Genomic DNA, 25,063 nt, shown 5'->3' on the forward strand with positions numbered 1-25,063 from the left:
TCATTAGTGTCTAATCACCTGAAAATAAGAACTGTTGTGTTTTTGTTACCTTAGAATGAGCCCTTTATATCTACATGGGGAGCCTGCCACGTTGTACTGCCATGTTTCTACAGTAGCCTGGAATGGACAAATCAAACTGGCTCTAGAGAGGGCCTTTTGCGGTTTTCATGAGTTTTACAGCCACCGTAGTTTCTCCTACATGCTTGGGAGGGGAGGGGGGAGGGGGGAGGGGTTGTCAATTGGTTGAAATTTGCAACCTCACTGCTCAAATCCCCTAAATCCTACATCCTGGTCCTTTTGAAAGTACTGTACAGTGTTCTTTGTTTTTGACTGATGCAAATGAATAAAGGGGCTTATGCAGAGTAGAGCAGCTGTTAGCTGTTTTGCATCCTCCTCAGTGCTCTTGTTGCATTTAAAAGTCCTGTAAAAATGGTTTTGAGATCATCTGTTCTGTGGCTGCAGTGGAGCCTAAAATTGAGAGGGACTGCATTTTAATCAGTGTTCATTTTGATTTTTTTAATGGTTTAATTTTTAAACTTGATGTCAGTCATGCTGCCAAATTGTTGACAAAAACTGAAATTTGTTTCTTGGTTTTCAACGACATTTATTTTTATGTTTTGTCTGAATAGTAATTCTGATTTTAATTGGGTTAAAACGAGCTCCAGTTTGGTTGGTTGTTAGCAATAATTAAGGAAGATGTTATTACCAAGGACCATGTCTTTTAACACGAGTCACTGCCATTCATTTGTTTAAAAAAAAAACTAAATTTGTGAAACTTGAATGGTATTTTACCTCCATTAATGTTGCTGTATTACTCTGCCATAGCTCATGCAAATTCAGACGTTTTTATTTGCATGTCTGTCGGTAAGATCCATAGGCCCTAAATGTTTCTGTCCAGCTCTGATCAGAGTTGCTATGCAAGCGAAATTAAAGATAAAAACAGAAGAACAAATGTAGTGAAAAATGCAGGTTTAACAGAAATCACACGTTGTCAGTGGGGCTTTTTTTTTTTTTTTTTACTCCCATTTTTTAAAATTTTATTTTCATCACAAAGCTGTAAGTTTATTTCTTTTTTTATTTCCAAGGATACTGAAACTCATTAGTGTCACTTCTTCCATGGCGGTGATGCTGTTCGCAGGGAACAATTACTGTTGTTATTTTTGTTAAAATCAACACTAGATTTGGTGGCCGAGGGGCTGGCTGGATCACCCCACAAGCTAAATCCCCTGTTCTTTTAAAGGAGGGACGTAGTTTAGTTCTTATCAGGCCTTAAAAAGAAATCACTGTGTCATTAATTAGTTTGCCCCAGCACTTCATTTTGTTGTGACCCGTCTGTCATTTTAATATAACCACTTTCTTTTTTTTTTTTTTTTTTACACTGCCAAAAAAAAAAAAAAAAAACTACTTTAAGGCATTTCTTTGTTTTTATTTCTGTATCCGTATAGATTATTATGGGAACTTAGTTTTTTAAAAGAGGTATTTCTATTTTTCATTGTCTTTTTTTTTTTTTTCATGGATTTTTTTTGTACTAATTTTTCATTTTGTTAATTAAAGCTCTAAGGAAAAAATAAATGCGTAAAGTGAAACTGTTCCTTGTCCTCTGTTAATACAACATATGCAAATGTTGTTTATTTTGCCTTTGCATTTCTGCAAAACCAGGTTGATGGGTAGTCATCTGACCTGATTGAATGGAGCCTTGTGCTGCTAGTCAAATGTGCTGTTTTATTACCTGTTATTGGAAGAGGTGTGTTTTGTGTTTTATATGATCTCATCTTATACCGAGAGATCATTTCCTTCTGTTGAGAGCAACAGATCAGAGGATGCCCCTGTAGCCTCGGTGAGTAGTGACATGTCAACTTCAGTACAATTTTCTAAAAATATTTTTGGATTTGGTTGAAATATATTTATATTGTTTGATACCTGTTGTTTCTTGTCAATACAGTAGCTGTGATCTGGTGAAATTGTGTAGGATCCACTGGAAACCAACATGGGAAAGTTATCTTTCCAGGTTAAAATCTGTATTTTAAGTTGTTGGGGTGAGTTTTCTTAATGGTGATTGTTGTCATTTTGTATGCAGCACTTTTTAAGGTCAAAGTTCAGGGCTGTAAATCTAGTTGTTTTTGGTTTTTTTTCATTTAATCTACTTATTTGGTGCAGAAAATGTCTCCAGGTGACGTCTTCGGTATACTTGATGAAAATTGAGCAAACTGAAACATGAATAATAATCATACCAGCAGAAATCAAGACATAATTCAGGAGTTTTTACATTTTTTATTCAAGCTTTCTTCTGATGCGCCTGTCACATTACGAATATGTAGAGATTAGATCAATTATTTTGTCCGAACCAACAATCTGAACGATCTTACAATACTGTAAGATTTCAGAATTAAAGGGCCCTTACTCAAAAATTGAAGCTAATTTGGCAGTCTAGCAGATTTGTTAACTATGTAAACATTCTCACTAAATTATTCTAGTAATTCAAACACTGGGGTCATCCGTTTGAGTCCAGACTGAGGAATGTCAGGGGCTCCGTAAAATTGTCTGCAAGTCAAACATAAAAGAATATCATGGATAATTTAATTAGGGTGCAAGATACAGTTAATTTGAAGCTATGACTAAAATATTACTGCCAGTTTTGAAAAACTCAAATTCTCACTGTTGAGTATAGTAAATAATCTGTTTGTTGGTTAATGGTAGAAATTTGTTCAGTTGCTGACAGATTAGAGAAAACTATAGAATAACTTTTGACTCCTGTCTGTATGTTTCACTTCAGCTCTGCTGTTGATGTGCAGTGTCGCAAGTCGAGAGTACTTCCACCAGGACCAAACTCTCCCCTGGGATAATGCCAGGAATCACTGCCAGGTAAAACATGGATGGCGGGTTAATGTACACGAGGATGTTGAAACTTGAGGCCAGAATGTAAAAAAAAAAAGCTGATGAGGTCATGATTTTTTATCTTTAAGGTGTGTGTGTGTGTGGTTGGGGGGGCTGCGTTTAATTATACAGTACAGTAAAAACTGATATCGTACTGAATTGAGGGTCAGGATTAGGGGGTTTGGGCTGGGGTGGGGCCCTAGCCTGGATTTGTCCAAAGGTAACAAATTCCAGCTACCAGCACCTCTAAAGCTCAAAAAACAATTATGATGTTGTATCTCCTTAAATCTGTACAAAAACCAGTTTTAAAAATGTAAAAAGTTAAAAATGACAGTAGGGGGTTACGAGTAGGACTATCTCTTGACCAGGACTTTCTTGAGTCTCTCCTGGTTGTCTGGCAACATCAAGGTGACAACTAGACTCCAGGAAGTTACTTCTCACTAAAATAATAACAATACATCCTGTGGGGAACTTTAATTGTCTGGACCAAATATCATCCTATAGATATTTCACTTTGAACCAAGTCAGGGGACAGTTGGATTCATCTTCTGGGAACCATGAATGTCTGTCTGGTCTGACTAAAACTACTTAAAGCTCTTGTTCAAAAGCTAAACCCAAGTAGATCCAATAAAGAATCTGAAAAGATTCAAATTCTTTAAGCGTATTAAACATAAGAGATTAACTGTAGCCTTTCACATCCTGTCAGGTCTGTTTCAAAGACCTGGTAACACTGACCCCTGATAACATCCAGGCCATCGCCAAGGATCTCACCTCTGACTACTGGATCGGCCTCCGCAAGAGCTTCAGCAACTCCACCGGCAACTCCACCAGCAACTCCAGTATGCACTGGACCCACTGGGCCAACAAGGATCCCCTCACCTTCCAGAACTGGTACCCTGGTTGGCCAAAGATAGCCAGAGTCTATGGGTGCAGATGCTCCTGCATCTACTCAAAAATGACAACCTCTCATATGACCTCAGCTCCATCCACGATGACCACGAGGACGCCATACTCAGAAGTGACAACCTCTTATGACACCTCAGCTCCATCCACGATGACCTCGGAGGCGCCGTACTCAGAAATGACAACCTCTGATGACCCCTCAGCTCCATTTGCGATAACCTTGGAAGCGCCGTACTCAGAAATGACAACCTCTTATGACACCTCAGCTCCATCCACCATGACCTCGGAGACGCCGCGCTCAGAAATGACAACCTCTGATAAAACCTCAGCTCCACCCCCGATGAGCACACAGACGTCAGAAGAAGCAACTTGTAATTCAGATATAATACCACTGGTACTCAACATCGATGAGGACAACGATGAAGACTCTTGTGTGGCCATGCTCAGCTTTGGGGCTTGGGTTGTAAGAAACTGCTCAGAGCCTCTGCGTTTTATTTGTTATGAAGGTAGGACTCATTTAAAGCCACTTTGAGTTTAGTTTATCTCACACAGTTCAAAAATAACCAAAATATGTGACAATGCGGTTGCACCAGTCTCAGCACTGCACCCAAACAGTATCTTTTAAATTAAATCTACCTTTATTTATATTAATTTTCCCTACTTTAATATGTAAACGGTATTCTAAAATACAACCATACATACAAATGTAAATCCCATTGTTCTTTACATCTATTTTTCTTAGATTTATTATAAGATAATTCCACAGTTTCACAAAGATATTGTTTGGGTTTTTCAAAATGGCGCATCTCTCTACAGATATCATCACCTAGTTTTGGTGATGATGCAGTAACTTTGTTCAATTTAAAGGAAGTCACCCATTTTTTTAAGGCAGCACTTCAATTTCAGCCAAATTGGTTCTGTTGTTTTTTTTGTTTTGTTTTTTTCTTGCCACTTGTTTATTTATGAATACAACATATTTCATCCTCCATACATCAAGAGATACAACATCAAAACGGACCCGGCAACCACAGCTCTCGAGTTTGCAACACAGCCTTCATTTATATATACTTTATATATGACTATGAGATAAGTAATCATAAGTAGTATCCTGCATTGTCTGCTATCTAGGATTAAAATTAACCATTAAATCTAACACTGATTTAAATATGGCTCAATTTTCAGCCTGCCAAAAAAAAAAAAAAAAAAAGGGATACATGTCTATTTTCTGCTTTTACATGCAGGGCAATATGAAAAATGACCTTATTACTGAAGTTGTCCACACTAATTTACAAATTAGAGGATAAATGTACAACTTGTATTGATTTATCATCTAATCCATGATGTGCTCCGTTTTATTCAGTATTATATACTCAAGTTTTGCAGCTTTTTTTTTACTCCTTTTCTGTGTATTTCTACTTCCCTGTCACAATCGTTGTCTTATTTCCAAACACAGATCCTTTCATTGGTAAAGTCAACGTGACCGACTTGACTTCCACCAGCGTCAGCTTCACATGGCTGGAGGCGCCTGGTGACATCAGCCATTACCGTGTAGAAATCCAAGGTGACAAGAATCTGACAGCCAACGCAACTGATATGATGCATGTCTTTGAAAACCTGACAGAAGGCACCCCCTACGTAATCAAGGTTTTCCCTGTGAAGTGTGGGAGAGACCTCAACCCACAGCAGCGCCACATCCACACCTGTGAGTTCGGCAGCTGACAATCGTTTTAGCTGTTAAGATTACAGTTATTCAGATTCAACTAGAGCAAGATAAGTAAGTTGCTTATTTATACTCTGAGACAAAACATCAACATGAGCGCACAACATGTCTGAAGGCCACATGACCATTTTCCATCTTTTTTCTTCACGAATGTTTCAAGCATAAATTTTTTCCACCCAATTGACTAAATCTTATTGGCTCAAGGGATATAATTTATTCATAATTTTAATACCACATATTCATGAGACACATTACACAGTGATATTTATGGGATTTACTGATGTAGATGAGTTCAAACATCCAGATTTTCACTCATCTAAAGTTGTTTTTTTCGCACTGCAAGAGAAAACTGATCAACACAGTTTCTAGAAACAAGCAAAGTTCAGAAAATCCTTTCAATAATAGCAGGTGAGGAGAGAAGATTTCACTGCAAATCGTTTTTTATCTATAAATTAATACATTTTCTAATTGATTCCTGTCTTATCGATCAGATGTTCACTCCTATTTTAAAAATCAAAATATGCACTGATAAATTCCCAGATACTTTATTTGCTTTTTATGAAAAGCAGAAAATAATATAACACGCTTATAAACCCTGATTACATCTCTCTTTTTTTTCAGTACCTAACAAAATCAAATCCATTGACGTCGTCAAGGTGACAGAAACCTCTGTCTTCCTGAACTGGAGCAAACCAGATGGAAACGTGGAATTCTATCAAGTCGAGTACCTGGATAAGCATTTGAACATTTCCACAGCACCCACAAACATCACCAACTTGATACCTGGAAGCCGCTACACATTCAAAGTCTACTCAGGAATCGACAAAGACAATCCTAAACTGAGCAAAGCAACTGACAGAGCAACATATACCAGTGAGTTGATATTACATAAAATGGTTATAATGCCTGACAGGAGAGATGTAGCTAAGTAAGCTGTATGTTACACCTCTTGCACTTTTCTCTACAGACTACAGAGCAGCGAAAGCAGTGTGCAAAATGATGTCGCAACCGTTTCTCATTTGTCTGTTTGTTCTCTCTCTCAGAGCCCGGGAAAGTGACCAACCTGAAAGTGTCTGACAGTACCAAACACTCAATGCTGCTTCAGTGGGATCCGCCCGAAGGAGTTTACACAGGTTTCTGGGTGATGGCTGTGAATCACACTAAAGAGTATGTGTTTGTAGATGAATAGTCCAGACTTTATTTACTTAATTAAATTCAGGTATATTTACAGTGATGTTTGTTTTTACGCATGCTGGCAGCATGGCTGTAGGCCTGTCATTCAGTCCATCGCTTTGGTCGAGACTGAAATATCTTAACAACTATCAGATGGATTGCCATGAAATTTGGTTCCACTTAGGATAAATCTCAATAACTTTGGTGATACCTTGACTTTTACTATAATCAAATACTTTGATTTATGTCCAAATACCTACAAAACTCATAACCAGATTCAGCCGTATGTTGTGTTAAATGCTAATTAGCATGCTAACATGATAACTAAGCTGGTAAACTTAGTTAGAATGATATTTACTAAACATTAGCATGTTATCATTTTCGTTGTGAGCCTGTTAGTATGCTGACATTAGCATTTAGCTCAAATAGCCGCCACATGGCTCTAGACACTAAGTCTATCTAAGATTTGTATAAACAAAGGTTAACCTAAATCACACATCACTACATCCGTTTCACAAGCACTGGAATTCAACTGGTTCAGCGCTGCATTCTGGTTGTGTTGGACTCACAAAACACTTGTTCCTTCCCTTATAAAAAGTCTTTTTCCTGACCTCAGATGGCCTTACAGTTTATTTGTATTTGCTATAATTTCTATCAGTGATAATAATACTCACCAAAGTAGTTCCTGAGGTGTGGGAACATGATGATACAGCTAAAACAAAATCCAATGGGAAGAATCATGAGCACTCAGACGATCATGCAGATTGTAAACAAGGCAAAAAGATGAACATGATTATCTATAATCCACTTCATTTGGAGGTAAAACTGAAAGTGAGTGCACCAAAAATGTGTACAGCTACAGTGGATCAAAGTTGAACCAGAAGTTGGTAATCTGTAAACCGTGATGGATGTTCAAAGCGCACGGTTTGGGTTATAACTTTACTGTTCGCCTTTATTTTCTCTTCCAAATATGTCTAACTTTGAGTTTATTTAAAACTGGTATGATCAACTTAATTTGAGCAATGCTAGGAAATGCAATAGGAATGATGACCCGAACTATGAAAATCAGACACGAGTTACATTACATTACATTTACATTTTTCATTTAGCAGATGCTTTCATCCACAGCGATGTACATATGAGACTGATACAACACAAATTGTTGTAACAACTTGTAATAAATCTTTTAATTTCTGAAAACATGTCACTCTGGAGATGCATGGTTGGCTTTGCCAGCAGCAGTTTGAATCACTAACTGTTTCTCTTCCAAACAGACCATTACTTACGGATAAGAAAGAAATTAATGTAACCGGGCTGCCGACGTGCACAGAAATAACGCTCAGCGTGGTGGCACTGGCCAATGACACTGTGGAGGGAGACAAAGTGACGGTGGTCAGCTACACTGGTAACTTTGGATTCATGCTCTTGACATTTACTGCTTATGTTGGTGGGGAGAGAAATCCATAATTGACAGAAAGAGAACAAACACTCTCTCCTGCTGGGCTGAATATCAATAATCTGACTTTGTGACTCCCTCATAGAACCTGAACCAATTTCAAACCTGAAATTGAAGGCAGGATTTGACTCAATCCATGCCAGTTGGGAATATCCTTCGGGCAATTGTTCATTTTTCAATGTTACGCTCTGTCTTTATGGCCAAAATCAACACGTGGGCAACGTAACACAACAATACACGAACTTTGACACATTGAAGAGCGCAGCCGAGTACACAGTGACGGTCTCCAGTATTAGCGGACATATCAGCAGCTCACCAGTGTCAAAGACTGTCTTCACCTGTGAGTCACTTTCATTGTATTTCCCCCACTTGTGTGTTTTAACGAAATAACTCTTCAGATTTCGGTCATGACTGATTTGGTAACACCTGCAAATACCGTGTTCGCAGCAAGTGCAGTTTAATACTACAGTAAGCACTCCTTGACCAGCTACTTTGTCAGAAATACATAAATAAAAATATAAGCATCTGGTCTAATAAAGTGTAAAGTAATTACAGAATGTAAATACTTCAAATGGCTCTTGCTAAAAAGATACCAAAATGAATAGTGTCAAAAACAGGGCTTGATTTCATGAAAAAAATGTACAGATCATAACTTTAAAATGAGTCATTCTCATTATTTTCCCTGATTGAAAACATTTTTACCATGAAAGTCTTTAAACTGCAAGATAATATGATAAATCACTGCCTCATTTTCTCTCTCTTGTCTTTGTTTAGTGCCGCGGCCGCCTACTAACCCCAATGTCACAAATCTCAATGCAACCCATGTGAACTTCACGTGGACTGCCCCTAATAACACAGCGACTGCCAAGTACAGAGTCATTGTCAACTCCAGCTTCTGGGGCCAGAATTGGACTGTTTCTGTGAAAGACGAAACCAGCATCATATTAGGTCCTTTAAAGTCAGGGACCAAGTATGACTTCGAAGTACGAACAAGCGCTGAAAGTCTAAGCGAGCCTGCATCTGAGATACATTATACAGGTGAGACACTCTGACCTACAAACATTACATTTTCCAGAGCTTTCCATAAGTTTCCAGACTGATTTTCTTCATTAGTGTCAGTTAAGTTAAAACAAACTGGTAGAGATGTTCTTGAGAAACTCCAACATCTGAGGTTCGAGAGTCAGCTATTCAAAAACGTTACATTCACACACTCTGTTGTTGGGAAATCAACTGAGACGACAAACAATAAGCCAACATGAAAAAGAATTTGGTGGTTATTTATTGAAAAGGTTGTAGTTTGGCACCAACTCTCCATTCTTGAGTGTTGAAACTTGCGTTTATGCAACAAGAATTTTCAAAACAGCTACTAGATACTAGTGTTTTGAGTCCGACTTTGATATGGAAATCTGGCTATTAAAAGATCCACTTCAAATGTGCTTTCAATGTAAGGGATGAGGAACAGTAATTTTTAGCAAAAATGTACGTAAAAGTTTATCTGAAGCTTTTATGAGGCTTCAGCAGTCTAAGTTAGTCAAATAAAGTGGACATCTGGCACATTTACAGTCTTTTTTTACAGTAAAAAACAAATCCCTATTTGTCCCTTGACAGACTGCTTTTGTTCGGCTGCAGTGAAAGGATTGTAACACAAACGGGGAATTTGGCACTAAAAAGACAGTAACCTTAAAAGATATCTACTTGATTTGACTCATTTGGATGGCCGAAGCTTCACATTATCTTCATATAAACTCTTATATTCATGTTTGCGGTATACTTGGAGTTAACGAGCCAAACATGCAAATTCACCACTGTGGTCTTTTATGACAACTGTGAGATGTTCTTTGGAAGTATTTATACAGTTTGTACTATATATAACTGGTAACTATTATTCATTCCTCCATTTGCAAATTTTACAGCATGAGCATAGCTTGTTCTAGCTTCCTCGTCACACATCTAACACTCTGTTTGTTCCCCAGTCGCTGACTTTAGGGAGATCACTCTGTCTATGATGTGCTCTTCAAAAGAGTCTCTGCTCTGTGATAGAAACGGCACAAAGAAACATGTGTTTGAAGAGGTATGTCAGTCACCACTTGGGGAAATGTTTTTTAACAGATATCTTCCATTGTCTATTAACAGATTTCTTCATTTTTGTGTTTTTGTGTTTGTTTTGATGCAGTTGACACAACATTTCCATAGTGTGTTGGGGGACAATATTAACTGGACCCTGGCGCGGATGACTGGAAACTCAGGGACAATAGAAACATAATGTCAACATGTTCATGCTAAAAGCTTTTGGCAGCGTACTGCTGCTCAGAAAATAGAATATCAAGCAGCTGTGTGTGTGATATTTAGTCAGTAGGAATAAGAGTTATCATTTTGTTTGGTGTGGTTTTAAATCTAGTTACAGTTCATCAAATATGCATCAACTGACTGTGTTTCATATTCAAAATTATAATCATAAACATTTTTCAGAAGTACTGTTTACAATATATTTAATACTATTGCTTCTTTACATTTACTTTATTACTTTTTTTTCCTTGTTGGTTTTTGTGTATGGGAGCCCATATCAGGAAGAAAAAAAAAAAAAAAGAAAGTCATGACAAAGTAAAAATACACACGTAAAAGTCAAAATTAATAGTTAGTAGGTCAACAGTTTGATTCAGTAAGTCCAAAATTATGAAACTAAATAAATTTATAAGATAATAAACCATGAGCATTTGTATTTTCATCATGTCTACCTTTAAGTTTTTTAAATTTTCCAGGCAGAAATGGGCTTCCATATATGCATCTTATCTGACTAAAGAAACAATTAAACAATTAAAAAGTCAAGTTTTTTTAAGGGATTGTTTCTTTGTTGGAAATCATTTATTTTTCTAGCTGATTTTACATCACACAGTCCTTATAAAAGTCGTTGAACGTTCATTTGATAGAATAACAATACTAACACACTAAAAACTGTGTTTATGTATGTTTTACACTAACTCTCCTGCTTCTTCCAAGCTGTAAATGAGAAAATATTTTTCATCAACTATGCTTAAATAAAGTCTTAACAGTTGCAGTTTTAGCTTTTTTTGTTAAATCAAAAAGAAACCAACTTTATTACACCTCAAAGTGAGAATCAGATTGACCTGATGGCTTTGTTTGATTATGAAGATAATCAATAGATAAGCAGCAGACAGAGCAGGTCAGGTCAGCAGATAAACACATACGGAAGTTATCTAGTTAAATTATTGCAGTGGGTTGGTCCCTCTGACTGATATATCAATATATATGACATCATTAGATTATTAATACTGAAGCGTCAGTGTTAGAGCAGCATGTTATTGTTGTAGCTTGTTAGCTAGTTCAGTCCAGCGGTTCCCAAACTAGGGGTTGGGCCCCTCCAAAGGGTCACCAGATAAACCTGAGGGGTCGTGAGATGATTAATGGGAGAGAGAAGAAGAAAAAACAAAGTTCTGATACACAAATCAGTTTTCAGTTTTTGGACTTTTTCCTCTAATCTTTGATTTTTGGTGAAATATTGGATCCTTTTAACATTTATTGAAATGAAATCATGTGAGAAGTTTAGAGGGAAAAATCACTATTTGGTGGAGCTGTTAACTTATAGACATCTGAAATGTGACCCTGACTACACACTGCTTTTTGTAAGAAGTCAAAAGCCAAAAATGTTGGAAACCACTGGTTTCATCTTTAACACTATATTGTATTTTAAAAGCTTGTTATATTATCCACTGTGTCAAATCTTCATCTGAAAGTAACTAAAGTTGTCAGATAAATGTGTTGGAGTAGAAAGTACAATATTTCCCTCTGAAATAAAGTGGAGAGGAAGTATAAAGTAGCATCAAATGGAAATACTCGTTACTTTCCACCACTGCTTCCAGTGAAGCATTTCTGCAATAAAACAACATGCATGCAAATGTGACGCGTATAACCGCTCGAGCGTCCGATGGTAGCATAATAACCAAATGTGCTATGTTTCAGCACACCCTGCCAGCTTCCTCTGTTAAGTGCACATAAGTCAATTCGGGGCTTATTTTAGCTCCCATGTTGAGGAGAGCGGCTATAATATGAGGAAGGGGTGGACTGGTCACATTTTGATCAACTAGATGCGTGAAAATGTAATCACGAGTCAAAAACAGTGTTAAACAGTCGAAGTAAAAAGAGCAAAGAGCATCAAGCAGCAGGATGGATTTGTCTCTGAGCCAGGAAGATGATACCAAGAGGGAAACATCTAGAGGTTAGTTATTAACAGCATATCATAACACGACTACTGTAAATAAACTGTACTTTTGTGTGAATATTTTGAGGTTTAACACTCTATGATAATAAGCTACTTAACTTTTTGAACTGTTGAGCAGACAAAACAAGAAATTCTGAAAAGCAACCATGACATCTAGGGACTTGTGACGGGCAATTTAGACTAATTGATTGAGTGAGAAAACAATCGGTAGATTTACTTACAATGAAAATAACTTTGATACTTGTTTGATACATGTTGTTTTGCAAGAACAGTAACATAAATCCAATAAAAATTATCAAACAAGCTTAAAAAACAAGAACAGTTTCCACACGGAGAGGGTGTCGTCTTCGAATATTTCCATCTTCGCCAACTTTTTGGCCGTCCTGTCTCTTTCAAATCAACAGTTCTGAGCAGCTCTAATTATTCATCACTATATGAGGCAGAAAGATGAAGCTTTAGAAAAATGGGACACTTTTCGGATCAGCAAGGATTAAAGTGACAGTGATGTAAGTAGAAGATTCATCATCTGACTGCGCAGCAATAACAAGCAAAACTACAGTTTCTCTGGTTTCAAAGTCCAACTTTACTTTTCCTCCTCTGAAAAAATGTCAGTTTTATCTTAAGGAGTCATCAGAGTTTAAAAGGTGATGGTCTACATACAGTATTTACTGTATATAGGCAATAAACACTGATTACATTCTCAGCATTTTAGAGAATTTGAATAATAAACCTACTGTAAGATGTTGAGGTTCTTTCAGAGGCATCAAAGATTCAAAAATTATACAAAAACTAATATTTTTGGTCTGATTCTTAACAAGGATACATAGATAATATTTTATATAAGTTGAAAGTTAAAAAAGGTTGCAATGATGACGGCGTAAATGATCATTTTATTGGAAACTTCACTTTAAAAATGAATGCGTGTTGATCAAAGAGACATCAGGTTGAAATATGTCCCAGAAAACCTTTTTTATTATTATTATTATTTTTTTTTACCACATGCAGGATCCTGTCACACTTGTCATCGGACCACTGGAGTGGCTGTTGCTATAACAACAATAATCCTGGTCATGGGACTTATTTTGTCTTCGATGTTATTTGGTGAGTATAAATGTGAAATAGAAAAACATGCAGACCTAAACATATAACATGTTATATACAGTATGTATATGTTTTCAGTGTATTTATATGAAGCTTTATAAAACTAGTTTAACCTCAATATGCCTTTAAAAATGTATTTACACGCCGTTAAGTTTCACTGCATCCTCTAATGTCTTCTAAGTGTGAACATGTTTTATCACTTTTGCATGTAGTTGTATGTTCATCTCATGACTGTCTTTGTTCACATCTCAATTTAAGTCAAAGTTCACCCACACAAGTGTTTTCACATCTGTTGCCTGATTACACCTCTTCTCAGGACTGTGCGGTCATGTTCAAAATGTGATTGATTGACCCTCTTATTAGTTTTATTGCACCTAATAGGGCGGGAGAAGTTAGACATTAACATTCTGCGGCGTGGCCAAGAGGAACAGGGACAGGAAATAGCATGGTTAGGGTTGTAAATCTAAACTCCGGCAGAATTACTAGCACGATAATAATATGAAACCAGCGTTTATCAGACATTTCACTGTTAGTATCCAGTCACAGATCACCTCTTCTTCTCTGCTTCTTGTATTACTTTGCCTCGCAGTTATAAAACATGAATATAAACAAACATAATTTCCTCGATGAGAGGTCAGTCTCTCTACAAATTTCAGTCTGACTGCACCATATTGGTCCATGTAGTTTGGTGGTTTCACATTATTTCAGAGGAGCTATAAGCTCAACCTCTAACTGAGCAAAAATCAAATTCATCAAAATAAGTGAAAACACCCGTGTGCACGTGCGGGCTCCTTTAAGTCACGTTCGTCTGTAGCTCCATCTAACATCATTTCCTGTCATTGTCAGACATTTCTTGTTGAAATCACACAAACTTAATCTTAAAAATGAACCGTCAGTCTGACTTTGTAAAACCTGTGTAATAAAATTCCTTTATCAGTCCAGTGGACAGCGTCACCAGAAGCGGATCAGACCTCTAAAGCTGCAGAACTGATGGAGCAACTACAGCAGTGCCAGCAAGAACAAAGTGATCTGAACCTGATGCTCCACGCTGCTACTCAAGGTGATTTATATTTTCTCTCACACACACATCTGCTAAATATAACATTTTACCGTCTCAAGCCCACTGGATTTTGTCAGTAAGACATATACACTTATTATCTTACCAAAAACCTACTGTATCCCACTTTCATTTGTTTAAAACAACAAAGAGCTGGAGTATTAGCTCTCATCAGTGTTCCTATCCTGCTGTGTGTAGACTCCAGGTGTAATTTGTGTCCCGACGGCTGGCGGTGGTGGAGGGGTCACTGCTACTTCCTCTCAAGGGGACTTGAGGAGAATCGTCAGTGGAATGAGAGCGCCGAGTTTTGCCAGCGACACAACAGCAGCCTGGTGGTGATCAAAGACTCTGCAGAGATGGTAACACAGTGCACAGCAGGGGGAGATGTACTTTTCTTAATGGTGACACCCTGTGGGAAGCATTAGGGCTACTAGTAAACACCACCTAAGAGTCCAAGACCAGATCAAATGGAGCTCAAGTTAAGATTAGGAAACAGCATACATATGTTTTAGAGCTGCAATGATTAGTTGATTGACGGGAAGTATTTTGATGATCAAATAATCATCTTGGTCATCTTTTAAGCAAATATTCCAAACTTTTGCTGTTTTTAACTTCTCAAATGTGAGGATTTCATGCTTTTCTTTGTCATTTATGATATTAAACTGAATATCTTTGAGTTTTTGACTGTTGGTTGGAAAAAACAAAACATCTGAAGATGTCATCTTTTACTCCGAGGAATTGTGATGGTAATTTTTCACTATTTTCTGACATTTCATAGACCAAACAATTATCAATAATGATGAAAATCACTAGTTGCAGCCCTAATGTTTTTCAAAATATAGAAAAATAATGTTTAAAAAGATGAAGTTTCACGTGGACATTTTTACTAATCAGCACCTCCAAGTTTGAAGATCGTTACACTCTATAGGTTTCACTCCATAAGTCCAAGTCCAAGGCATCAGAAAAGGGATCTGAAGAGCTCACACTTGCAGCCCTGATAGTCACAAGTTCTCTGTGGTCCTCAATTAAAACCTTTCTCAGTTTCATCTTGAATATAATCTTGCAATCAAGTCAAGTCAGTTTTATTTGTATGGCCCAGAATCACAAAGTAGCTTTACAATTTGTACAACATACAACATCTTATATCTTTAAACCCTTGATTTTGATAAGTAAAAACTCCACAAAATTACCCTTTACCAAAAAAAAAGGAATAAACATCAGGAAGAGAAACTTTAGAGGAGACGTCTTTTGGGATGGAGAAACATGCAATAGAAGTCGTATTTACAGAGAAGACAGAAGCATTGAAATAATGTCCTCTAAATGTCGTTTCCTCCTCAGGAATTTATTCTAGGAGTGCTGCAGAAGTTCCGTCAGTTCTCCTTCCTGTGGGTGGGACTGACCGACTCCAAGCAGGAGGGTCAGTGGCTGTGGTCGGACGGGTCCGACGTCCATCACTACATGCCGTAAGTTTACATCCACTGACACATTAGTCTTTAAAATGCAAGATCAGAAGGGTAGCACACCTGAATGTGAGGTGAGAAGTACACCGGAGAAGACAATCAGAGGAGAATCTTCTGCAGGTCAACAAACAGAAAGAAAAAAGCTCTGCTGAAGAAAGAAATCTGCTCACAAAATGATTTCTTCATTTTTTCTTTTATTTTTAAGATTTTAAGACATCAATTTGGTAACATGCACATTATTCGAGCCCATTACAGCGTTTAATACAACAAGTGATCAAAGTACTTATTTATCCAGTGTTTTTGAAGCAGTAATTTTATTTGTAGATAGATAGATAGAGTACTTTAGCAGTACTGAAGCATCCACATCACAAAAAACACAAAAAACAAATGACATAGGTTAGAAACAAATAACAACAATACAACAACAATACAACGACAATAAAAAAAGCCACATAATCTAAAAATAGTGACATAAATAGAATGGAATAAAATCTGAGACAAGAGAATAAAAGCAGGATTATAATCTTTACCTCTAATATATATTGTATATATACATGCAGTAGTTCCCAGTAATATACTGTACATTAGTAGTGTGAGTCAAGTACATAATGACAGAAAACACATTAAATATTTAATCTTGAAGTTTATATTAACACACAACCCTGATAAAATTGAGTTTAATTTGCTTTTAATACAACTATTATGGTCCATATACACACATATATACAGTGACATGCAGATACATACATGCAACTTTAATCTTTGTCATAATGTATTTTTATAGCAGTATTTTATACACCAATCACCATTTACTCTAAATATGTCAATACAGATGAGTTTTATTTGGATTCAGATGTTGAACTGCCAACAGCCAAGTGAACCTAACTGTGTGTGTGTGTGTGTGTGTGTGTGTTTTGCAGGGTGACGGTGGAGTGGGATGCTGATCACAGGGACTGTGCGGACCTGAGGGGGGGTGGGAGACTCTTTGCTGCTGACTGTGAAGCGTACGGACCCTGGGTTTGTAAGAGGGAGTCCTGATGTAAACACAACTCACCATCCCAGTCCACTCATGCTGTCGTGGTACAATATCCAGAGTATATTATCACAAAGAGCTGAAAGATTGATATTTTTCACTGCACCCCCCCAAAAAAAAAATCTGTTACATAATTTTGCACTCCAGCTACACTTTGTGATGCACAGTTATGTATTTTCTTGCATGAAAGTCAGCTTTGCAAAAGGCAAACATTGAGGAAATGTGTGTCCAAAGAGTTTTTTTGATATTTGGTAAAAAAAAATAGCTGACTAAGTTAAGATTTTTCTTTCAGACTGTGAAATGTGCATGTAACAAGAAGTCAGAAAAAAATAGGTAAAGGTAAATAAGACAGCATGATACGTGCATAAAACATTTATTATGTGTATATCTGAGAGTGCATTATAAGGTGCATGCATGTATGTAAATGCAGTATGTTTACGCTTTCATGTCTACACATACAAGTTTAGATATTGTAGGAATTTACTCAAAATATTCATTTCTGGTGAGGCATTAAAATACTTAAAGGCTAGCTTATTCATTTAAATCTACTTTTAAAAATAAATATTTTTAGATTAACCTAAGGTCAATTCTTCAAAGTTTGGGTTTTTCTCATTGTTAACATTGTTCTGAGGAAATGCATTATATATTTTAAAGTGCTATGATTGTATTTGGATATGTTTTTATTTACTATCACTATCACCAGCACTTTGATATAGTTCAGCCTTTATCTACGTGTCAACAGTCAATTTGTAACTTAAGATGAAGAGATTGTAAATAGATTTTAAACACTTAATTTAACTGATGACACTACTTTGCTTTTCAAAAATATCATCTTTAACTTCCTGCAGAATTGTTTTTTGTATTTTCTTTTTTTTAACAATTTTATCCTCAGTTCCTAAATTGAAATTGAATTCTTTCAAGTGTCCAGTTATGAGGGTCCATCTCTCTCAGTTTACTGAGATTTTGTGTGGCGGGATGATACTCATGAGCGTGCGTCCATCCAGCGGGGCGAACAGAGGGTACAGCTTCCCTCTGAAGTTTCCACTGAAGGTGTAGATGTGAGACTTTGTTTCTGCGTTGTAGAAGGAGATCTGGCCTTCTTCGTAGTCTAAGTAGATCCCCATCCTTCTTGGTATGAGGCTGACAGGCAGTGGCGTCTCCGGCTTGGTACAGGCGTAGAAGTTCTGTGTGCTGCGCCACAGGACCCAGTAACCCATCTTTGGGGTCATGGGGAACCGGCCATGCCGCTTGGAGTCGGTGGTGGTCACTCCCACGCGCCAGTAGCCATGGTTGGCTATGTCTACCTCCCAGTAGTGGCGGCCGCTACTGTAGCCCTCCCAGCCCAGCACGCCGTGCCAGCTGTCAAAGCGCTGCGAGCTGTAAGGCAGGTCGGACTCTGACCGGCCCTCCTGGACTTGACGCTGGTCATCTGACAGCTGCAGCCAGGCGTGGTTGGTCATGGGGTCAAGAATCACATCGGCTATCAGGAGAAAGAGAGACAGATGGCACAAGTGAGCGTGTCATACTGTGAATGTGATTTTTGCTGTTTTTCTGTTGTGTGTGAGAAAAGATTAGGTTTTTTTTTTATCTTACCTGCTGCTTTGCAAATCCAACTCCAAACTGAAAATAGATAAACATACATTTTAATATAGCTAAAGGGGTTAAATGAGGGAAATATTTTATTTTCTTTGTTTAAACCACTAGTTCCCAACCTGGGCATTGGGGCCCTGTCAAGAGGAAGATTATTAACAAGATTACACTTAAGTTTCTTTTTTTCTGATTTTTCTCAAATCCTGGAGCATTTTACGTCCTGAGGAGCACAAGATATACATGCAACCTGTGAAAAGGGCTCACAAGTAGGCATCACCAGCCAAAACAGTTGAGAACAAGTGGTCTAAACAACAGTATGTCACCCTGTTATGAGTTTTAATGGTACTTCCTCCTCTGGCTAATCGGTGTCATTTTGAAAGCTAAGATTCAGATGTCAAATTCAAATAAACAGATATTAAAAATGCACACCTGAGTTGGGGATGTATCTTGGAAGTCCTGCTTTCCAGGTGCGTTGCTTTGCCAGTAACCATAACTGTGGAATCATCGCCTAAAAGGGACAGAAACGAAAGATAAAAAATGTGTTTCACAGGAGCAGCACTCTCATATATTAATTCCTGCATTTCCTTATGACCGAGTTGTTTACAGATATAACCATTAGTCTTAAACAGCAAATTCTTGAACTGTTTGAACCAGGAAACTCTTTCCCTCACTGCTAGTGTATGGCTAAATTTAGGTGGCTGTGGTGACCCGTGGCTTTATTAGGGCAATAATGCAGAACAATAGGCTCATTGTGCTCTGAAAGCCAAAAAGGAGCAGGTTGTTAGTGCAGGAGTTGCGGAAAGTCACGTGAAGTACTCATGCCCGATCTCAAACTGAAATAAAGTCAAATCAGGGTTTTAACCACAAAATATTCCTCCAGATTTGATTCAAGAACTTCTTCATGTAAACCGCACTATCATCTGCTAAAGAACATTGATTGTTGTAGGTTATCAGCACGTTGGTAGATCAGGGTCATAAACTGGATCAAGGAGTTCATTTATGGATGCTTAGCACGCATTCGGAGAGCAGGGTTCACTCAAATGACGTTACGTAAAGGCTGTTCATAACCTGGTCATGCCTGCACGGCGTGACATTGAACGTTAACAACTGCTTGGTTTTGGTTTTTGAGCTGAAGCCAATTTTGTTTTTTATGGCTTTCTGAGAAATGAAAATGTTTTTCTTTCAAGTCTCCTCCCACCATTTTTGTTTCATTCTGACCTTCCAATGAATCAATTTTTTTTCACAATTTTACAGAAGAAACTTGCTAATTATTGTTTTTCTTAAAGATATGAATTTCCTGAATGTGTAGTTCTGCTAAATACATTTTCTTTTCTTATTTTCTGTTTTTCTTTTAAAGAAACTGTAAAAATGTTAGTCTCTGGGACTCACCGTGCTGTCTTCCTTGAGCAGACACCAGGTGATGAGCTCCAGCAGAGGCAGCAGATTGAAAAGGCGTTTCTTCTTCAGGCCCAGCAGACGCAACACTTTGCCCAGTTCCTCGCTCTGCACGCCACAGCTCTGTATACACGAATGCACCAATAATCACTTAAATTCCCATGACAGCAGCAAGCATTTCCTCTGCAGGTGTTGGTTTCTGCTAACAGTTAAGAGTACTCAAATCTTTCAATGAGCTTTGGGCTTTCAGTTCTAGGTTTAGGACTCCTCACCTCAGAGGCCGACTGCAGCTCCTTCGCCCACTCCATTATCCTCATCTGTGTTTCCTCGTTGGCATCCAAATCTTTCTTATCTTCTTGTTCCTGACACTCTGATTTCCATGGGGTTTCCCACAGGAGCTAAGGATTCAAAATCAATAAGTAAGATATGATATATTTAAGGACATTACCACTCGATTACACATCAGTCGGTGTGAGCACTGACCTTGTCGACATGGTGGAGTTCGCTGGCCCATTCCTGGATCAGTTTCCTGCTCTCCTCCAGACTGCGCTCGGTACGCCGGTCTGAACTCTGGGCTTCTTTCTTACTGGTACCTTCATCTGGATCACTTTCACCCTTTTACAAAACAATACAAACACATCATAATGGTGTTTCATTATGACATTACCACCACCTGACATTAGGTGATTCTAATTTAAAGAAAAGATCTACAGCTGATTTTCAGGCCAAATCTGCATTAAATGGGGCGCATGTGGGAAGCTTTCCATTGACAGATGTCCAAAGGGCCAGGATGAAGTCATATGAGCCCCTTGTAAAAACTCCTGACACCCACTCTACATGTCCCAGCCCTGTGCTTCAGCGCTACAGGGCAGAGAGTCATGTAGCTGTAAAAGAGCCAATAAACACGTCCTATCAGTTGACCGATTCATTATTCTGTATGAACAAGCAAAATAATCATTCCCCCTAGCAATGCTTATCCAATCTCTACCGTCATAAATTCTGCTTCACCTGAACATGAACACCAAATAAGGCTTCATATCTGAGAAGAAAAGCAATGACCTGTAACTGTGCATGTCACAGTGAAACTTTGCACATTTGCACTATTGATCTGCAGCTATTAACTTTAACAGGGTGGAATGATCAACCATATTGGGCTGTACCGTCTTCTTTTGTCATTTTTTTCTCAGAATCAAAAAACTATTCTTTTTTTCTGCGATGACAAGCCTACAGTAGCCTCCATATTCAAGATTTAAAACTTTATTTGCCATTTGCTCAGGTACAGGTATACCACAGCACTGGAATACTTCTGCGGATCTCTCAGTCAAGTAATAAAAAAAATAGAAAAAGAAATAAAAAGAAACTGTTGTGGAAGTGCTTCCTGTTTATTCTGATGCTCTCTGGTCAGTGGTTTCATAGCTGGTGTCTGGAGCTTTTCCACCTAAACAGAGAGTGTCCAGGATGATGTGGGTCTCTGAGAATGGCGCGCAGTTTGTTCCTGTAGTGGTGAGTGTCCATGGAGGGGAGCTGTGTTCCTGCGATCCTCACTGCAGTGTTAATAGTCCTCTTGAGGGCCTTCCTTTCCTTTAGTGTGGTGTTTCCATACCGCACAGTTATACCTTTGGTGAGACCTCTGTAGGCCTGGTCGAGAGGCTGAGGGATGAAATAGAGCCGCTGCTGCGCCTTCTTGCGCCCGAGGTATTTACTCCAGCTCAGGATGTTGGTGATGTGCAGGCCCAGAAACCTGAAGCTGTCGACCCGTTCCACTTCGGTACCTTTAATCCACAGAGGTTTCAGAGGGGAGAGCTTTCTTCCTGAAATCCGGGATTAGCTCCTTGGTCGTATCAGTGTTGAGGGGAAGACTGTTTTCCTCCCCATCAAACGCACAAAACAACAAAACTAGGTAAAAAGTGACTGAGAGAGTACCGCAATGTCGCACTGTTGGGAGCTCCATCTTGGCAACACCATTTTGGTAAAGAATCATGGCATTTCGCCATCTTGGTGAAGGAAATTAAGAGTTAAAAGCCCTCAATATCAGTGCACATGCACTTATACAACCTATTTGCTCTTTCCCCTCTGAATCGGACTATCGGACTGCTGTTTATGAGTAATAACAATATGTGCCTGCTGAGCCACTGACTCACATTTTTTTCTTCTTCCCTACCATGTCTTACCTTGCAAACTTGGTCGACTTGCTCCTTCCAGTGATGGATGAACTGCACACACTCCTGCAGGCTGCGCAGATCTTTGAGGCCATTCTGACGAGGGTGTTGCTGCCGGAACATAACAAGTATTAAATATATAGAGAGATATATTTAAATGTTTTTTTCATTAAGTGGGTTTTTGTGAAAGTAAAACAGCCAAATGTGAAATTGATCATACTCACAAACCTCAAGGCAAAACACTGAATAACAAAAGGGAAGTGTCAACAAAATCAAGGATTTGTAGCGTACCTGTGAGTGTTTGGTGACGTTGTTGGTGGGTATGGTGGGGGCTGAGCTGTGGGCCTGGACGTCCTCGTCGGGCAGGTTCCAGCGTACGGCCCCGATGGAGCTGCTCTGGGTGGTGCTGCCATCCTCCGACTTCAGCAGCGATTTCGCCGCTGCAGATTCAGGAGAGAGCAACGTCTTTTGAGTCACAGTTGATATCACTTCTCATGGTTAGTTTCCAAAAGATGAGGGGAAAGCGGAAGATTTACTTTTCCAACAGAGGAAGTAAATCAAAGCAATAAGTTACTGATGCTTCATTTGATCATAAGGCTTTAAACCACATTCAAAGCCATTATTAAGGTGAAATATCAGCTTGGACTTCATCCATGAATGATATATATAAACATTTATGAAAGTTTGATTGAAGCTCCATGATGCCACATTATCTCCCTCCACTAGAAAAGTAGGCAATGGATGACAGTTATTGAATAAAAACCTACTTTTGTTGGTTTTCAGGATACTCTTCATCTCCACGGTGGCGTCCTCACGTCTGTGGTGAAGAGAACGCATGAAAAAGATGACATGTTTGATAACTAAACACATTTACAATACATTTTCTCTAGCAATAAAAAGTGGAAATATAAAGTAACTACACACTATAAAGCACTGGATTTTTTGGTTAATTTGGGTTAATATAGCAACTATTCAATAATGGGTTAACATTAAAGGGTTTGTTCTGACAGTATCAGTGTAATTTTGATATTACTGTTGGGTTATTCAGTCAAACTAAAATATGTTTGCAAACTGTTATAATTTACACTTTTTAAATGTATACATGTAATAATAACTTTAATAAGAAGAATTTTATGGTAAAACTTGAGCATCTTGTGTCTAACACTGCGTTAAAACAACCATGTTTTATTTTAAAATGAAACTATTAAAATTATAAATAACCCAGAGTTAATATTAAAAAGTAAAAAATTAAATAAATAAAAAATAAATAAAATAAAACACTAACACTGGGTCAAAAAAAACAACAGAGAAGATAATTCAATAATTATTTAATTTCTATTAAAAATATATAAAGCATCATAAATATTTAAATATGTCCAGTCATATGAACCATAGATATATACAGTATATCATACATAACCTGATATTCATCATGTCTTACCTGTCGTCTGAGGTGAGCGTTGGTGCAGCTCTGCTGGTGGCGAAGACTGGGCAGCTACCGCTACTCGTCCAGCCTATTTGTTCAGCATCTTCCTGATCTTTGGACTTTTCTTTTATGGCCTGTGTGACATGGCATGATGAAACTCACCGATCTCTGACACGAAGTCTTTCCAGTTTCCTGGTGGCTGCTGGCACGTTTACCAGTGAACGTGAAGCGGGCATGATTTTTTTTATAACAGTGATAAGTGTCTGGATATTACAGTGACACACCTGCTTTGATTTATTGTAAATGTAATAATGGTATTCTTCAAAGCTGGAGCTAAGATATAATTGGCAATGTGAGGGTCTTTAAAAAACTGAATAACAAAATGTGTCAACATTTTAAAAATAAGTAAAAATATACATTTGACAACAAAAGTAATTTTTTTTTACTTTTAAATTGTTGGTCTAAATATGTTCTATAAAGTATATCTATTTTCAATATTTTATTGTGCCAGTAAAGTTATGACACATTAAATTCCAGTAACAACACTGTATCCGCCTTGACAACCGTAATATTAATGGTTGCCAGCAGTTGTTGTTTACTGTAATTTAATCAGTCATATCTCCTCCCCAACAAAACTGCCATAAAAGATAGATTTGGAGTTTTTCCATTTTGGATCTTGGAAGGATATTTTCAGATTGATATTGCGCCAGACTAAACTATCATAAAACTTTTACTTTTATCATGTATAAATAAATCTTAATGTGATTCCTCAGACTGTGATTACACTTTTTTCCCAGACGTTGTGTGTTTTATTTCCTTATCTTGAATGCTTTTCCCTAATTTCTTGCTGATATTTTTGGCAAACACTGTATAAAAAAAGACATTTCACAATGAACGAGACCATCCTGGTTTGATAAATGTCAATTAAAATAAAATAGAAAAAACCTTTCTGTTGCACACACACAATTGTGTGTTAAGTACAATGCAAAATCCTAAAAATTTACTCAGCTAAAAAAAAAAGTACAGTTACGTCACATTTTACATAAAAATGCTGAATGCCGGCTATTAACCTTTGACCATACTGCCTCTCTATGGGAAGTAACGTCAAAGAAACATGCCCTCCCTTCATTTATCATCTCTCTACCCTCTTAACCTGCAGTCAACAGCCTATTAGGCCATAAATACGTTACACTGCAGTAGACATTATTTATGACCTGTGGGGGGTCAACTGAGCTGCAGTAAGATAAACATGTAAGCTTGGATGTACCTGCTGTTGTTTATTTGTGTGGCACTTCATATAAATGGGATTTTAAAAGAGCAAAATAGAATATAAAAATAAGGTAAAATGGAGTAAAACAAAATAAACAAGAGATTAAAATTACAGAGCAGTTACGGTGCAGTGCTAGATATGACAGAAGAGTCCCAAACTTTACTCAATTAAAGGTAATTCTGTATCATGGAACAATTCGTCAAAATTTC

At 37.8% G+C, this 25,063-nt stretch overlaps 3 protein-coding genes across 4 annotated transcripts; 2 read left to right on the top strand and 1 right to left on the bottom strand.

The window, feature by feature from the left end:
* The first annotated feature begins 82 nt into the window (after positions 1-82).
* Positions 83-10,716, top strand: LOC121890157 (receptor-type tyrosine-protein phosphatase H-like). 2 transcript variants are annotated; one of them, XM_042402445.1, is made up of 12 exons: positions 83-1,837; positions 1,943-2,036; positions 2,774-2,862; positions 3,581-4,283; positions 5,231-5,479; positions 6,119-6,370; positions 6,541-6,664; positions 7,945-8,075; positions 8,212-8,466; positions 8,901-9,164; positions 10,100-10,197; positions 10,300-10,716. In XM_042402445.1, the coding sequence occupies exons 2-12, from the start codon at positions 1,988-1,990 to the stop codon at positions 10,387-10,389; spliced, it is 2,304 nt and encodes a 767-aa protein (XP_042258379.1). In that variant the 5' UTR covers positions 83-1,837; positions 1,943-1,987; the 3' UTR covers positions 10,390-10,716. The 2 variants fall into 2 exon arrangements, with proteins under 2 accessions (XP_042258379.1, XP_042258380.1); XM_042402446.1 differs by lacking the exon at positions 8,212-8,466.
* A 1,274-nt stretch (positions 10,717-11,990) lies between these two features.
* Positions 11,991-17,953, top strand: LOC121888892 (CD209 antigen-like protein C). The gene is made up of 6 exons (XM_042400462.1): positions 11,991-12,360; positions 13,369-13,464; positions 14,402-14,524; positions 14,720-14,880; positions 15,860-15,984; positions 16,902-17,953. Exons 1-6 carry the CDS (start codon positions 12,309-12,311, stop codon positions 17,017-17,019), a joined length of 675 nt encoding a protein of 224 aa, XP_042256396.1. The 5' UTR covers positions 11,991-12,308; the 3' UTR covers positions 17,020-17,953.
* Positions 17,954-17,956: 3 nt separating this feature from the next.
* Positions 17,957-23,248, bottom strand: si:dkey-219e21.2 (nuclear factor 7, brain). Its single transcript, XM_042400461.1, has 9 exons — positions 22,926-23,248; positions 22,450-22,598; positions 22,171-22,269; positions 20,483-20,614; positions 20,272-20,397; positions 19,994-20,122; positions 19,034-19,112; positions 18,608-18,634; positions 17,957-18,494 (listed from the first exon to the last, which is right to left on the bottom strand). Exons 1-9 carry the CDS (start codon positions 23,026-23,028, stop codon positions 17,962-17,964), a joined length of 1,377 nt encoding a protein of 458 aa, XP_042256395.1. The 5' UTR covers positions 23,029-23,248; the 3' UTR covers positions 17,957-17,961.
* Between the last annotated feature and the right edge of the window lie 1,815 nt (positions 23,249-25,063).

Source organism: Thunnus maccoyii, chromosome 22, assembly GCF_910596095.1.
Source record: "Thunnus maccoyii chromosome 22, fThuMac1.1, whole genome shotgun sequence".
In the NCBI taxonomy this organism is placed as follows: Eukaryota; Metazoa; Chordata; class Actinopteri; order Scombriformes; family Scombridae; genus Thunnus; species Thunnus maccoyii.

Excerpts from the sequence above, each read along its gene's own strand:
- LOC121890157 (XM_042402445.1), top strand. The coding sequence starts at position 1,988 with ATGGGAAAGTTATCTTTCCAGGTTAAAATCTGTATTTTAAGTTGTTGG. Across the intron at positions 4,284-5,230 it reads GCGTTTTATTTGTTATGAAG|ATCCTTTCATTGGTAAAGTC; the intron begins GTAGGACTCATT and ends TTCCAAACACAG. Across the intron at positions 6,665-7,944 it reads GCTGTGAATCACACTAAAGA|ACCATTACTTACGGATAAGA; the intron begins GTATGTGTTTGT and ends TCTTCCAAACAG.
- LOC121888892 (XM_042400462.1), top strand. The coding sequence starts at position 12,309 with ATGGATTTGTCTCTGAGCCAGGAAGATGATACCAAGAGGGAAACATCT. Across the intron at positions 12,361-13,368 it reads CAAGAGGGAAACATCTAGAG|GATCCTGTCACACTTGTCAT; the intron begins GTTAGTTATTAA and ends TACCACATGCAG. Across the intron at positions 14,881-15,859 it reads TCAAAGACTCTGCAGAGATG|GAATTTATTCTAGGAGTGCT; the intron begins GTAACACAGTGC and ends TTTCCTCCTCAG.
- si:dkey-219e21.2 (XM_042400461.1), bottom strand. The coding sequence starts at position 23,028 with ATGTGTTTAGTTATCAAACATGTCATCTTTTTCATGCGTTCTCTTCAC. Across the intron at positions 22,270-22,449 it reads ACGTCACCAAACACTCACAG|CAACACCCTCGTCAGAATGG; the intron begins GTACGCTACAAA and ends ATGTTCCGGCAG. Across the intron at positions 20,398-20,482 it reads AACTCCACCATGTCGACAAG|CTCCTGTGGGAAACCCCATG; the intron begins GTCAGTGCTCAC and ends TTGAATCCTTAG.